Here is a 17103-nt window from a genome sequence, read left to right on the forward strand (position 1 = left end):
CTCTTGCAGTCTTGGAACCCCCATACCTCCCCATAGTTTATGAGTATATAACACCAATTGGGCCACCCTTGGGTGTCTTCTCTTCCATATGAAGGCAAATAATCGTTTCTGCCAGCCCTTTACAACCTTGGTGGGAATATGAATTGGTAGCGACTGAAACAAGTAGTTAAACTTGGGGATTACATTCATTTTAATTGTGGTGATGCAACCAGTCCATGCCAACGGGTAATTCACCCACATATCTAAATCTCGAAATATCTTGGTCGTTAATGGATTAAAATTCAATTTGAACAGCTCATCTAACTGACTGCTGATTAATATGCCCAGTTATTTAATATGATTCTTTGCCCATTTAAATGGGAATTTAATTTTAAGATCATTAGCCTAGTCAATAGGCAAAGAGATATTTAACACTTCTGATTTGTCTAGATTCAGCTTGAATCCAGATACCAAGCTGAAGTCTTTCAGCAACTCAACCACCCTTTCTAGCGATATTCTTGGTTTTGATAGCGTAAATAGCACGTCGTCTGCAAACAGAGACATTTTATAATCAGCTTCCCCTACCTGTATACCGGAGACAGAGATATCATTACGAACATTAGTGGTAAATGGTTCTAAGAAGAGTGCGAATAAAGGTGATAATGGGCAACTTTGCCTCATGCCTCTACAAATAGGAAACAGTTCAGAATATACCCCATTAACTTTTATACGAGCTTCCGGCCTCTCGTACAATTTAGCCAACCAACTGCAAAATTTGAGACCAAAATTCATTTTCAGCATAGCTTGGAAAAGAAAAGGCCAGTGGACCATGTCAAAGGCCTTTTCTGCGTCTACAGCAAACAAGACCACAGGGGTTTGATGCCTCTTTGCCCACCATACAAGATCAATAGTTTTCCAGACATTTTCTGCCACTTTCCGTCCAGGTAGAAAACCCGCCTGGTCCAGATGGGTCAACTTCGCCATTACCTTATTAAGGCGATTTGCCAGTATTTTTGCTAAAATCTTAAAGTCAATGTTAATTAAGGAGATGGGTCTATATGACCTGCATTCTATCGGGTCTCGACCTGGCTTCGCTAGAATGGTAATGCCTGCCACATTTTCCCCCACTGCAAGCGAATCGCCTTCCTGTAGAGCATTAAATGCCTCTATGAGGTGAGGGGCCAATTGATCCCTAAATATCTTATAGAAAGATCCCATATATTCATTGAGTCCTGGAGCTTTGTTAGCTTTAAGCTCACTTATGCTTGCTGGATTTCCAGAGTGGAAATTCCAGCTTCGAAGCACTGCTGCTCCTCTTCTATTATTTGAGGCAATTTGATATTAGCAAGGTATGAGGTTATACGGTCCGCGTGGATGTTAGGGTCCGCAGTGTACAATGCTCCGTAAAACTGTTGGAAACGTTTTCGGATCTCTATGGGCGTGTTGAGTATGTTGCCATCCTCTCCCTTAATGCTCGTAATGATATGTTGTTCAATTTGTTTCTTTAGTTTACGTGCTAATAGCCGACCCGTCTTGTTGCCCCACTCAAAATGTTCCTGTTTTACCCTCTGTAAGATAAATAGAAGCTCATAGGCCTGTAACTCCTGCAAGGATGTGCAAGCTCTTTGTAATTGGTAATAAATTCTGGTGGAAAGGGATGCTTTATGTTGCTTTTCCAATAGGGCAATTTCAGCAGTCAATTTGGTAATCTTTTCCAATTTCACCTTTTTCCGATGGGAGGCCTGTGATATAAAGTGGCCCCTGAGAACTGTTTTCAAACATTCCCAGAACAAACTATTAGATTCAGTAGTGTTCTCATTAAACCTCTGATATTCTGCAATGGCATCGCGGATGGACTGGCAGAAAGTATCATCCTCTAGCAAGGTATTGTTTAACCTCCAATATCTGATTCCGGCAGGTTTATCTTATAAATTAAAGCTCATCCAGATCGAAGCATGATCCGACCAGGTGATATTGCCGATAGCTATCTCTCAGACCCGTAAGCTGAGAACCCTGTCTATCAAAAAGTAATCGATTCTAGAATAAGAGTGGTGTGTGTGTGGGGAAAAAAAGGTATAGTCTCTAGAATTATGATTTCTGTGTCTCCATTTATCCTGCAATCCCCTGGACCTCAGAAACCCTTTAAGACTGGTACGTCCCACTTTGGATCCTACCCCACCTCCAGATGAGTTATCTATGCGAGGTTGTAAAGTAATGTTAAAATCCCCAGCAATAATTGTCTGTCCCAGCTCCACCTTGTCTAGCACATGCTGTAAGCCATCAAAAAAACCTGAATGGTCAGAGTTGGGTGCATATATGTTTAACAATGTGAATGTGACCTGATTTATCTCTACCTATATTAGTAAGTACTTTCCATTAGGGTCAGCAAGGGGTTTTGTAATTTGGCATTGTAGGTCCTTATGAAATAAAATACTGACTCCCGAATACCATGCCACTTTGGACGCCGCAGCATGATATTGGCGAGAAAAAAAGAGGCCAGAGAAATAACCGTTCATGCCTGTGCTTCAAGTGGGTTTCTTGCAAAAACAAAATATCTGCCCTAGAAGTTTGGGCCTCAGTCCACAAAAGATGTCTTTTCCGTGGGCTATTGAGTCCCTTAACATTAAGAGACTATTTTAATCAACATCATTCTTTAAGGACTCATGTAAAGTGCAATCCTATACGCCATGGCGCGGCCTCCAACACACTCAGACCCCTTGCTGATTGTAATCCTCGATTACGAGTTACACACCCAAAGTGACCCTGCACCTGCGTTCTGTCGATCTTTTAGCCTGTAGAGTAAAAGAGTAAGCCATATTATCAACCTTTGTCCTTGTCCCCGTCTCCCCCCGACCCTCCCCCCTCCTTCCAAGCTTGTATAGCCCCGCAGTCTCGATTCCCAATCATGGCTGCTTGAGCTGATGAGAACGGGTCTTACCTTGGAACCTATCCACCCCTCCCCCAGACCATCAATTAGAAAACATCAACTGTAAACAGAACATGTATAAAACCTTAAGTGCTTAAGAGAATAACTGCACAACTGAACGGCTATGTTTTGGCATGACTACCATTCGGGAACCAGATTGTCTCAGATACTTGTCTGGATGTTGTCTCTCATCCTGGCTCCTTATTATGATCCACTCGATTGTCCCCCGAATTTCTGCGGTCATTTCCCGCCTTTGGAGACCCGTTGCCATCTGGGGGTATCCGCCGGTGCTGTATGCTGTACGTGCTTCTTGTCCCTCGTGATTCTGATAACATGTCTTGCCTCCTTCAATATGGCTGCTGCTTCCTCTATGTTATATGCTCTAGAAGTGCTGCCTTGAATAGTTATGGCAATGCCAAACGGAAAAAGCCAACGGTATCGGAGATTTTCTTTTCTCAAAATTTGAGTGATTTCTTTAAACTCCATTCTTCTTTTTAATGTAATAGGAGAAAGATCAGCAAATATCATGATAGTATGTGATTCCCAGTCCCAGGACTGTTGCTTTCTTGCCGTGAGGTAAACTTTCTCCTTTACTGAATATTTGGAGAAGCAGACTACAATGTCACGCGGTTTGCCAGGTACCTTAGGTCCCAAAGTTCTGTGGGCTCGTTCTAATTCCACCTCTGGTAGTTCCACGTCCACCCAGGAGTGTGTCCATGCATTATAAAAGAAACTGCATACGTTTTTAATAGTCTCTTTGCAGTTAGCATATTCATCTGTTTCAGGGATCCCTCCGATTCTCAAATTGTTATGTCTGCTTCTGTTCTCAAGATCTTCCAGTTTTGTTAGTATGCCCTCATTTTCAGATTTATGATGGGAAATCGAGGCTTGGATGCCTACAATCTTCTCTACGTGTGCTTCCAGAGGAATATCACAATCATCAATTCTCCTCTCTATCTCAGCCATTTCCTCCTTCAGCGCGTCCATATGGCTGAGGAGGTCTTTTTTGTTTTCTTTCATTTCTCTTCTTATTTCACCAAACCACTGGCAAAATTCTGCTCTAGTCGGCATGGAGTCTATCGGGGCCGTCCCTCCCCCTGCATCTCTCTGTTTTCCACGGCCTCGTGCTCACCGGAGGTTGTGGCTTCAATTTCATCAGCAGGCCCTTCGTTGAGCAGTGCTGTTTTGGCGTATGAAAACTGGCGAAGGTCGGTTCCTTTTTTTCTTTTGCGCCATGCTGCTCACTTCTGTTTCGCAGGTAGTGGAGCCGCGTTAGCTGCCTGGATTGTAAGGTTTTAGGCGAAAAATGGTCCAGGATCAGCAGGAGCTCCGGTTCATGCAGCCATTTTGTTCCGCGGCTAAAGCGCCCCCCCCCCCCCCCCCCCCCATCTTGCACTTTTGAGCCCTATGGGACACCGAGGGATTGCAAGGCACCGGCATCAACTGTGTTGGGAGGACATGTCGAGGCGATCCAATGATGGTTCCAGCCCAGTCAATGGAATCGGCATCGGCACGGGCGCTGGTATTGGTGCAGGAGCCGGCCTCGAAGGCGCCAGGGAAGGCATCGGTATCTGCGGCAGGGCCACCGGTTCCTGTTCATGCAAAGCACGCTCCACTGCCAGGCGCACCCAATGCTCCAACTACGCCTTGAAGGCCGCCGATGAGAGTGAGGCTGAGAGGGGAGGGTTGGGCCCAACTCCTACTCAAGGCTCCGAGGAGGGTCGAAGTCCAGCAGTGGAATCGGTGCGGACAGCCCCGGACCACCGACTTTGAGGGAGGATGGGACCTTCTCGTGTCGAGGCCTGTTATGCGGCAGGGCGACAATTGCCATGGTGCTCACCAGCCCGGTCCTGTGCTTGGATGGGGACAGGGGCCGATGTCTGCAGGATCTCCCTCAGTGCTCAGCCTAGTCTTTCCACGGCACCAAGGATGACGACGATGACCTGGATTGTCCAGGACTTCGAGAACACCAGCACCAGTCGATCCCCGGAGCCTCCCTGCCCTGAGAGCTTCAAGGGAGGGGTGATGACCGGGGATCGAGGGCAATCGGCTCTCCTCAGTCCCTAGGCATTGAGGGCACTCACACTGGCATAGAGGGCTTGGACTTGCCTGATCCAAATACCTTCGCCATTTTATCCAGCCTGGCCCTTCAATGTCATCTGGGCACACAATTTGCAGCTGCGGACATTGTGTGACGCCCCCAGGAAGAAGATGCGGACTTCATGTAGATCCGTTAGGGACACAGTCCAGGGGCACTGGGGGCATCGGCGAAAGCTCGAGGCAGCCATGAGGCACACAGAGCCTGCGAGGGCACAACGACCAGTGGATATGGGAGAAGGAAAAAGTACTCACTGACTGAGAAGAACCGAGGGGACCAAAGAGAGACCCAGCGCAGGAAAAAAGATGAAAAAAAGAGAAAATATTTGTGAAGAAAAGATAAGTTTTCCCGACTACAGAGCACGAGCTCCACATCCGCGAGATGATAGCTCCGTGGAAAAGAAAGGACTAAAGAGAGACCCCGAATGGATGCAGGGATAGTGGTATGCTTGGCATGCTCAGTGTGCAAGCCAAAGATTCTAGAAACTTTGATAGAAGTTTTCCGTGCTGAGCTCCATCTGATGATGTCACCCATGTGTGAGGACTACATCCTGCTTGGCCTAGGAGAACAGTAAAGTTTTACACAAAGATCATGGACTAAGGTTTAAGTCATTAGACTTCCTCAATGTGATAACATTACCATAAACCATCAGGGGTTCAATGTGTGATTTTATAATGGATTATTAATACACAGCACTTTAGAGAATAAGAAATTCCTAAAATAAGGTACACTCCCAAATACTTAACCTCCAGATTCCATCGGGAATTCCCAAATACCGCACAGCAAGCCACGATAGGCTTATGAGCATCTGCAGAAATCTATGCTATAAATGATTGGCACTTTACTTTTCATACAGTATTTACACTGTACTAACAGCCTCTTGCAAGTAAAGTGCAATGAAAAAATTTTTTGTAATGCACTATAATCTTAGGACATACCAACAATGTATCAGGGCTGCTAATACTAAGCTTAAATGTGAATTTTAAAAGCCTGACGTGTGCTGAAATTAGGGAATGCGCGAATATGTTGGGTTGGCGCACGAGTGGATTTTAAAAGCCGCCCAGATACGTGCATAAAGGCCGCTATGCATGGTCTGGGCAGGGCCTAGGCAGTACATGGGCATTTCAGGACTTTCACCAGAAATTTGTGCATATATAATTATGCGATCCGTGTGCCAAGGCATCCTTCTGCATAATTTTACTTCTGCTACAGATGGTGTGTAAGTCCAAAAAAAATATATAATGAGTCATTTTGGAGGGGTTTAAACTGTCTGGGGAGTGTGTGTTGGTGAACCTGTTAATGGGGCGAACTGGGAACAAACAGGTAAAACTAGCAAATGCATCGGCACATATCCCTTTTAAAATGTCCCCACTTATGTGGTGAAAGCTGCTTTTGTGCGCACAGGTGAGTGTCCATTTAAAATTGAGTGCACTTGTGCAATTGCCAGGCTATTTTATAATATGTGCACATGTATGTGCATATGTTACAAAATAGCCATGTCCCTGGGCATGGGCCGACGAACACGTGCGCCCACGCACCGGTTTTAACATTCACCTTTTACTGTCTTTTTTTATTTACATGGAAAATGTACTTTAAAAAAAAATCACATGCATCTTAAATTACTGTACATAATAGCAGTCTTAAGAACTCACATTTTATGCCAATTTGAAACTACAATAAAAATGAAATTGGATTTGAAATAATAAATATGAATTTTCTCAGTTGTAAAACGAGCACCAGTCCATGGCAAGCTGCCCTTCTACAGAGCCATAAAGATGTTAATATTCAGTCACTGGCTGGATTGCAAATTTAGCCGGATAAACTTATCTGGCAAACTTTAGAGGGATATTCATTGAATACAGCTGGTTATCTTAAGGACTACTTTTTGACATGACCAGAATGAGCTGGATAATTTATCTGGCTTATTTAACTCTGCCCCAGAACATTCCTGGAACACTCCAACATTATCCGGCTAAATTTTAGATGGATAATGAATTATCTGTTTATAATTTAGCCAAATAAATGTCCAAAATATTGAAAAGTCGGCATTTAGCTGGGTAACTTGTGAGTTATCCTGCTAAATGCCTCTGAATACTGACCTCAAAAGTGTAATGCAGAGGTCGGCAAATGCATACAATAAATATATACAATAAAAACTGGGGATCCCATGTTTTTCATGCCTGTGCAAATTGGCAGCATTAGAAGAAAGCCTGGCATGCAATGCAGTTGCCTCCTTATGAGATAGTACTGCTCACCCGGATTTTCTCTATTTCGGCTTTATTTGATGACTGCTGCTTTTCCAGTCTCTCACTTAGCTGAGAACAAATCTATAAAATAAAATGATTCAATACTTTTGTTTTAGTTTTAAAACAGTATAATAAAGTAAAATCAGTTGCAAAGTTTGTTCTCTGTTAATACTCACTTGATGGAGTGACAAGTGCGATCATGTGACCTGTTTTGCATACATGATTGGAATAATGTCCAGAGAGTTTTCTGAGCATGTGCAGGAAGGGAGCCATATTGACATAAACAGATTCAGTTTAACAATTAGCAAAGATAGAACTCCCAAAAGGGGGAAGAGGGTGGGATGTACCTCTCCCACTGAGTTGCTATTATCTGAGATTATTATAGGTACACAAATTCACTTTCTCTGACAAGCACTCTTAATGGAGGAATACACACAGGGCTAGCTAGTTAAGGGTTGTCTTGAAATAAACGGGTAGATGGCAACAACAGTGGAAAAAAAACTTCCATTAAATGTTTTTGTTAGAAAGACCTATGCTTTATTTTTCTCCTTCTTTCCCCTTCCCCCAGTGAAAATGAAACTCAAAACACCAAGACAAGACAACGAGGAGTGAAAAGGGAAGTGTCTTATATATATTCCTATTTATACACATTCCCAGTAAAGGTGTATTAATTGTTTATTTTGTTGTAGTAGCTTTGAACAAAGCCCCTGAATGAGTTTTATTTGTGAGATACTCATTAGTTTTGTCTTCTATGTGAACTGAGCTCAAAGATGCAACTTTGCAAACCTCTTCTAACATAGTTGATTTTAGAGTAGCAACTGATGGTGTCAATCTGAACAGCAAGACATTCTCCTTGAAGGTCAGTACTGCAAGAGAGTAAGGAACGCAATTTGATAGGTAATTAGAAATAATGTGTATTCCTATGGAAATTCCAGATTTGCTGATAATAAAAAGAAACAAAAAGTTAGCTTTTTTGTAAGGTATTTAATCAACTCCTGATAACTGGCAACAAGTCTTTTCCAACCCATAGTCTTAAGATTCTCCCTTAAGAGTGTGAGGGGAAAATGTTGAAAGAATGACTGTCTTAGCTGATGCCCAACATCACCTTAGGCAGAAAATTAGGATGGGCATGAAGTACTGACATGTTATAGTAAAATTTTGTATAAAATGTATAAATCACAAAAGCCTGAAGGCTCACTTACTGTTTAAAAAAAAAAAAAAAAGAAAAGATAGTTAATGTCAGGAATTTGAGGTCAGCTGGGTTAAAACCATGTTGATGCACCATAATACTGTGGGCCCTTTATGGAATGCTTCAAATGGAGAAGGTCACACATAAACCTGACAACTAAAAGCTGGTTCTACTCCAATTTCCATACTAAAAATCAATGGCATATGCCAACTCAGCTAAATGAAGTTGGCTGTTAAACCAGTCATAGAGGTTTATTTTTAGTTTATAGTTGCAACTACAGCACTTTTAAAAGATGATGTAGAAGAAAGATACTCAAATCATTTTGTATATATCAAGAACAGGAACCTAGAAACGTGTCCTTTCACTAGAAAGTGAAACATTCTCCATTTAAAACTGTATGCTTTCTTGGTAGACTTTTCCCTAGAAACTAGAAGGCTCCAAGACACTTCCGCAGACACATAAGCCTACTTAATCGCTACTCTCTCAACATCTAAGGCAAAAAGGCTAAAGACTGAATGTTGGGATGAAAGTGTGCCCTTTGGTTTTGAGTTAGGTGGCTTGGAAAGCCAAAATGCTCAATTAGGGACACTAAAAAGTAAAACAGAAAACATTAGTGAAACAAATGGCAACACTACAATGCAACATGAAAAAAAAAATCCCAGCAGAGGTTGGATGAGGAACTCCTCTTCATTCATAGTAGCATTTTGGTCCAAGGTTGAACAAGACTCTTCTTGCACATGCTCAAATGCTTCTTTAGACAGCTCTCCAGATGCACCTCTGACAAAGCATGCGACAAATAGAAAATTTTGCATTTATGATTAGGGCTTCTGATTTTGGGTGTTTATACATTGTAAATGTTGGTGTTTATTTTCCAACTAATTAAGCATTCTTTGGGGTACCAAAAAATCAGTGTTTATCAGTATTTTTGCAGCACAGATACTATTATTGGGTACCTTTTCCAGCTGAATCAAATGCATACACTTATGCAGCTGAGGAGTTAACATGGAAAAGAACAAAACCAAAAAGAATTTAGGATAAACAAAGGAGGGACGAAAGAATAATAGGAGACGTGGTGTTCTTCCTGTATTTAATAAACACCTTTTATTTATTTTTTTTGCATCAGGGTGTTTTATCTGGGTTTATTGGTTAAAATTTAAAATCAGAAGCCCTATTTATGATACATATTGCTGCTGACAACATATAAACCTATAGCCATCCACCATGGTTGCGATGTGTGTGCCAGGAGGGACTACCCGCTCAAGTTCCTAACACCTGGGCAGGCCCGGCACTACCGGATGTGCAAACCGTGCAATTGCATGGGGCGGCATACTCAGGAGGGTGGCGGCTATGATGGAAGGAGACCTAAGTCAGTGAGTAGCGAGAGGCCTATGTAGCGACCGGTAGACCCCATCCCACTACCGGCGGCAGAAGAATGTAGAGGTATGTGTGGCTGCCGGTGGATCCTATCCCATCAGTGGCAGGAAAATGCAGAGGCCTGTGCAGTCACCGGTAGCATCAGAAGAAAACAGGAGCTCGTTCTGCGATTCCTCCTTGTGTGCTGCCGACCCCGCGGTACTCAACACTCGCTGTGCTAGCACTTCCTGTATGGTCATCTCACGATGCACGAGATAAGCATACAGGAAGTGCTAGCAGAGCGACTGTTGAGTATGCGAATGAAGCCTGCCTGGGAGAGGATGGGTGTGTGTGTGTGCGAATGAAGCCTACTTAGGGGAGAATGGGTATGTGTGTGTGCAGCTTGCCTGGGTGGGATGGGTATGTTTGTGTACGAGAATGGAAATCTGCCTGGAATGAGTGATTGTGAATGGGGGCCTGCCTGGGATGGATGAGTGAATGAAGCCTACCTGAGGTGGGGAAGGTGATTGGGTGTGAATGGGAGCCTGTCCTGGATGGGTGGATGTGAATGTCTGCCTGAAGGGATGGATGTGATGGTGTGTGAATGGGAGTCTGCCTTGAGAGGTGTGTGAAAAGGTTTTGCTACCCCCATTAATCCACAACAAGCTCAGTGTAACTGGAAATAAAAAATTTTTAGGTTTGGGAAGTGAGGGATTTTTCCCTTCTTGTTTTAATTATTAGGTGGTTGATGTATCTGCCATTTTGAAATATTTTATTGCCGTTTGGAAAATTTTAAAACTATATATGAGCTCTTAATTATTGGATGTTATTCTATTTTTCATCTTTTTGGCAATATTCTTTTTTTTATAAGTATGGCTTATTATGATTGATTTATATTTCTTGATTTTATTGTTTGATTTATGAGGATTGGTGATGTCTCTGTTTTTCCAATCCTTCATAATATACAGTCTAGTTTGTTGGAGTTTCCAGTTCAGTTTTTGTCTACACATTTCTATTTATATTTTATGGTCTCTCTATTCTGTATTTAGTATGTAAGCGAGGTGAGGCATTCTGCTAGCACGTAAAGTTTCTCTGTAGGAATTTAGAGGAGAGTAGTTTCTTCTGCTTTTCTAATAGGAGGTGTTTTAGGGCCTGGTATAATATTTGCTTTTTCATAGATAGGATTGTTCTTGTTTGAGTGCTTGCAGTTAGTACTGTTTTGGTATAGGATTTTTACTATATTGTTGGCCGTCCAAGGGCCAAACCCACACCTAAGACACATTACAACAGTACTATAATGGGTTCCAAGTGTCTTTTTTTGCAGAGTTTTACAGCAGTGCATGTTATTTTGTACAACAAACTGGTGCCGGCTACAGGGACCAGCTAGCATCAATTTTATGTACTGGTAGGTGAGGAAGGAGCACCTGGGGATCATTCATGCACAATTTAGAAATTTTGGACCTGTGGATGGGGTAAAATAGGTTTGGGGACTGTTAGTTTTCATAGTTTCGATTGCCGAAGATAAAGGGTTTTTTTCAGTGGCAGAAGGGGGACTGAAACATAGCGTGAGACTGACTGTTTCTACTGTGTGCTGAAATGACAGGAATTGCATGGCACCTTATAGACTAACCAATTTATTTAAGCATGAGCTTTCGAGGATAGTCCACTTCCACAGATGCATTGTGTGTTGGTTATTGGGGAAAACAACAATTTTGTGTTAAAAAAACAAAACAAAATGGGGAGGAGGGGCACACTGCAATTTTTTGCACATGGCAGCAAAAATGCTAGCACCAGCCCTGCACCTGGGGTACGTGGCTGTTGCAGAAGCACTCTCTCTCTCTCTCTCTCTCAAGGGATGACCAAATTAAGAAGTGCTCTTAGATCTACAATTAGTGGTTGGCCAGGTGGTATGGTAGAGATATTAGCGCAGTGCTTGGATTATACATAGGACGACGATGTACAAGAATACTATTTCCAGGAAAATACTGGAGGTCAGATGTGATGGCTTCCTTGTAAAAGATGCACAGAAAAAAAGAAAAGCAAGAGGTCTTGTGAGGGTAAAGAAAAAAATACCGTTCTGTTATACATTAAAAGGGAAAATCATCTTCACTTAAAATTGTCCAGCCAAGTGCATATATAATTATTTTGTCCATCACAGATTTCTAAATGAAAAATAATTACCACTTGCCTGCTGACATAACTTACTTGTTTGTAATCCCCAATGATGGAGCTGTTTTTCTTAATTTCTGACTCTGCTTTGTCCAATTCTCTACGACACATCTCTTTTAGCTAGAATTAAACAGATAAACCAAGTGAAGGAAAGAAAAAACACAAAAATCACGTTGTAACACAAAAGCCAACAACTTTAAACTAGTGTGCCTCTGACCCACTAGAAGAAAAGGCCATAAAGGACACCTAGAAAGCTTTAAAAGCCTCCATGCATTTCTGAAGTACTACAAATATTTTTTAGACCGCTGCATTTCTTGATAATGGAAACCTGATAATGCATTTCCAAGCACAATGGGCCTGATTCATCAAGCTAATATAATAAAATTCCAAATAATATATACCATACAAAAAAATACTACTCAAAGATAAAGATATGCAAAAGAGTTTTTCACTGGTGGTATCAGATATATTTAAGGTGCAAATGACTAATTCTGCTGTCTTTTGCCCATGATGGGCTATAAACAGTATCATTTAAAGTATCAAAGCTCAAATAATCACCCATCCAAAATTATGAACCAATGTTCACAAAACATGTACCCGATTAATAATCACTTCAATAATACTTTTCAATAAAAAGCCTGTACCTAACAGAGCACAACGATGGCAAAGACTCATCATTGTGATATTTTGGCGCTTAACATCTGCCTCAGGGGTCAATGGAAACTCAAAACAAAAACAGCGAAACATCCATGTGTTGAAAAATATACTAAACAGTGAAACCCCTCTATCACAACTGGAATTTACGTCATTCACATTGGATGTCTCTAAAAGACACAAAATAGGAGAAAAACCTTTGTGAATCAGGCCCAACTTGAACAGAAAGATGACCGATTCAGCTCTCTTTTTCAACATTCTAACATGACACACAACAGGGTCATTCTTGTTCACTTATCTTGGTCATGCACATTGTATTTTTCTCAGGCGAAGCATCTAGGAAGATTTGGGGAAAAATATCCCCAAAACTGGCTGCTGATCTTTCCTGAATGCATTAATTTAGAAATGACTCATTTTGAGTAGCTGAGCAATCACAAAAGCAAACACCACCTACAAATATACCCACAACAATCCTCACAATTATCCAGTCCTATATCACTGCAAAACCACCCAAACCAAAATGCAAATGGAGCATTGTCTGAGAGCTTTCCTACAGCTTAGTATTTCAGTAAAATCACAAGTTTGTTAGTCTTGGTCTCAATTAAAGCTGGTTTCACCCACAACCTGCTCTACGTGACCAATATTTAATATATACCAAAGCACTCTATTGTCTCCAGTCTCAGGGCCTTATATTTCCTTTTATATTTCATCCTACTACACAAATCCATTCCAGTCCTTACATTACAGGTGATGGGTTATGTCTCCCACCCAGCAGACGGAGGCAAAGCATCAAGACTTTCTCTGTGACATCATTGCCACTATGTATAGGTAGTGCTAAACAGAGAAACTCCACTATTCTCTGCCTCTAGCAGATAGTAGGACACACTGCTGGTGCAGCAGGATCTTGGAAAATTGTACTTTGTGGCAGGCCAGGCCCCTGGATCTGCCAGGAGAGCGAGCCCAAATTTAACACTCTCAGTTTCAGAAGTGAGTTGGTAGAGTTTGGGGGGAAATTTCTATTTAAAAAAAAAAAAAGAAGAAATAAAAAGAGGGAGGTCTTTCCTGTAGCCTTTATCGCTGACCAGCATTTGGAAAGAATCCTCCCTCCATTTTTGGCCTGCCTGTTGCTTTAAGGAACAGCCTTTAAAAAAAAATAAGTCAAAGTAGCGACTGAGCTTTGCCGGGGAGGGCCTTTGGCAGCATTTACAAGCCTATTTGTGATGTCTTCCACCAGCAGGGTAAGTTGTGAACAAGAAAAGGGTCTTATCTCTGAAACACAGCATTGGGTGCCATAGGCCCAATGTGGATAAAGCAGAGCATGGCATGTGATTCCAGGCGCTTGGCCTCTGCAGCGGGCCCTTTATGTATATCCTGTGTGCGTGCCAGGGAGGCCATGGGGGAATGTTCTCAGACCTCCAGTGGCTCCTGGGCCATCCTCCCACCGGTCAAAAAGGCCTCTTCGGCAGTCCCATAGGCTGAGTCAGCAGCATAGGAGGCCTTTCCCATGCAGCTTTAAGTGGGAGCAACTGCCATTCTGGATCTGCTACTTGCAGATCTTCCAGGTCCTCTGCAGCCCTGGGTGAGCTCAGAAGAGGATTTTGGGGATCCTACAGTTTTGGCAATATCTGAAAAGCCTCATCACTGGGGTCCTTGAAATCAGGCTGGTGGCTGCCAGGACTTTATTCCTGAATTTATTTTGCTTTCTCCATCAGGCCACCCGTGCTACACAGGGGCCTGATGGTAAGTGAAAGACTTCACCTGGGAATGCTCTTGCCATTGGGGACCTCAGCTTCTATTAAAAAAAAAAAAAAAAGCCCCAGGGGGTCCATTGATCATTCTTCACTGTGATGGAAGACTTTCCAGGGATCCAGAAGACACTGTGAGGTTTTTTTCCTGATAAGGAAGATAACCTGGTCATCCGCTTATTTCTAAAGGCGGAAATTGCGACCGACAGACCAAATGGTCTTGTGACTCTGTGTAGTGGATCCATTTGTGGAGGCGGCTCCAGCATGGGAGCCTACAATTAAAGGGGTCCAAAAGTCCACCAGGGCTTTTCCTCTCTATCCTGAGGTTGAGTAGGGGTTTTAGTTGAATGGAAGGCCCATAAGAGTGGTCTCAAGGGTGGCAGAAACCTACTTAATTATATCCTTTGGCTTCTGAAGCCATGCAATGACTGTTCCAGATGCTGCGTTTTGATGCTTTGATCACAGCAGTCACGAGGAAGACTACGATCTCTTTCGAGAGCAGCACTTCTCTTAAGGATCCCCAGGACTGAACTTTCTCTGAAGCATCTATTTATGGTCTCAGCACTGGAAATTCAGATTTCAATTTATGTATTTTATTTATTTAAAAGCAATTTGTTATCCACATACATCCCTTTTAGTTTGTAGTGGATTACAACATACATACATAGTAAAATTAGAAATAAACATTGACAAGGTAAAAAGTAGCAAAGATACACACAGTAACCTGCTTCCAGATTAGCACCTTTCTTATATTTAAGCTCCCTCAAATGCTGGCTTAAACAATATGTTTTTAAAGACTTTTTAATGGATTTGATACAGATGATTCATTGCAATTGCTCAGGAAGAGAGTTCCACAATTCAGGCACTGCCATTGAAAAAACTCTCTCTCTAGTTACTTCCAAACATGCTACTTTAAGGGAAGGTACTTCCAGTAGATTCTTTCTTCCGGATCTTAAAACACGGCTGGGTCTATAAATTCATAGAACGGAGTTAAACCAGGGACTAGAGTCATTTTGTAATAATTTATACACAGTTGTAATTATTTTGTATTGATTTCTAAAGTGTATCGGGAGCCAATGTAGAGATGAGTGCAGTGGCGTTATATGTTTACCCATTTTGGTTCCTGTTAGTAAACACACAGCCACATTCTGGGCGATCTGCATTGCTCTGATAGCATTAGTGGGCAGACCCACAAATATGGCATTACAATAACCTGTGCCTGTTAGTATTAGTGCTTGAAGCATGGTACGGAAGTCCTGAGGTTAAAGTAAGGGCTTCAATCGCCTTAGTAGGCATAGTTGGAAGAATACATTTTTCACGATATTGGCTATGTGGGGCTTCATGGATAGCATACTGTCTACAATGACTCCTTGATTACAGCCTTGTTGCTTAATTGGTATGTTTTGACCTTTAAATGAAAATGTTGTAGGGAAAATAGTTTCTGGATTTTTTGTGTGTTGAGAGAATTAAAATTTCAGTATTATCTACATTCAGCTGAAGTTTATTATTGTATTATGTTTAAATATATGCTTAGAAAATTGAATATGAAGGACTGGGAGTATTGATATGGGGAAAAAATGGAATAATGTCAGCGTAAACTCTATAGTTTTTGCTGAGACTGGATAGTAATTTACAGAGTGGGATGAGATATATATGAAAGAGTACTGCAGAGAAGGCAGATCCCTGAAGAACACCAGAGGTCAATGTATACCAATCAGATTGGGTGTTACCAGTTTTAACCTGAAAAGACCACTTGGATAAATAGGATGTGAACTATTATAATACAGTGCCTTCCTATACCTAGGGATTGAAGACAAAGTAGTAATTTGTGATCGTGTGTCAAATGCTGCTTTAATGTCCAAGAGTACTATCACATAGATTGTACCCTGATCAAAACTGAGAATTATAGTATCAAATGATATTAGTAACATCTCAGTGTTAAAATTCTTTTGAAAATCAAATTGAAATTAGTTGATAAGGAAGTGGTTGTCTAGAAATTCAGTCATTTGCTTGAGGACAACTGATTCAATTAATTTTGTAATAAATGGAAGAGATGATATGGGTTGATAGTTGGTTAATATTACAGTGTCAGTATTTTATTTAATTTTAAAAATTTTATTAACTTCCCATTCCTATGTTCAGGCCAGGATACAATAAAACATGCATAGTCAAAATAAAACAAACTGAGGAAACTATATGGCCATAGTACAATAAAACTGGCAATAGCGAAGTCTAAAAGAGGAACCTATTCCTGGCAGCATGGAGGGTATTTTCTTTAAAACTAGGCGTACAGAGGTCTGTTTTAAAGCAGCAGTAAGATTCCACATGAAAGGGACAAACTGACTAATTTTAAAGTGGGGTTGATATGTCTTCCCTTTCTAATTTTAGTAGTGCAATAGGAACCAAACTGAAAGGACACGGAGAAGAATTCATTTTTTAAATTATATGGACAATCAAAACCTCACTAATATCTTTAAAAAATGATCCATGGTTGATAATCCAGCGTGATTTCCTAACACTGGTTCATATTTCAATAATGAAACATTTGAATATGCTAGTGAGAGTCATGGCAAATTTGTCACAATGTTCATTTGAAAAAAACGTTGCAATCTAGTAGAGTAGAAGGAGTAGTTGTCAGTCCTAACTTTGAAAAATAATTCTGTTATTAGATGCAGCATGTATTTTTAATGTATAATAGTCTTTTTTTATTTTATTATTCTGATTTTGGTATGATTCTAAAATGT

The 17103-nt window shown here is 41.3% G+C and overlaps 1 protein-coding gene across 3 annotated transcripts in view; it reads right to left on the minus strand.

Moving 5' to 3' along the window:
* RABGAP1 (RAB GTPase activating protein 1) overlaps positions 1–17103 on the minus strand; it is a 545250-nt gene that overhangs the window by 10938 nt on the left and 517209 nt on the right. For all 3 annotated transcript variants that reach the window (XM_029610918.1, XM_029610917.1, XM_029610919.1), the window contains exons 23-24: positions 11997–12080; positions 7259–7330 (exon numbers count right to left, since the gene is read on the minus strand). In XM_029610918.1, coding sequence (XP_029466778.1) covers positions 7259–7330; positions 11997–12080 — 156 coding nt within the window. The remainder of the gene's footprint in view (positions 1–7258; positions 7331–11996; positions 12081–17103) is intronic.

Source organism: Rhinatrema bivittatum, chromosome 8 (assembly GCF_901001135.1).
Source record: "Rhinatrema bivittatum chromosome 8, aRhiBiv1.1, whole genome shotgun sequence".
Lineage (NCBI taxonomy): Eukaryota > Metazoa > Chordata > Amphibia > Gymnophiona > Rhinatrematidae > Rhinatrema > Rhinatrema bivittatum.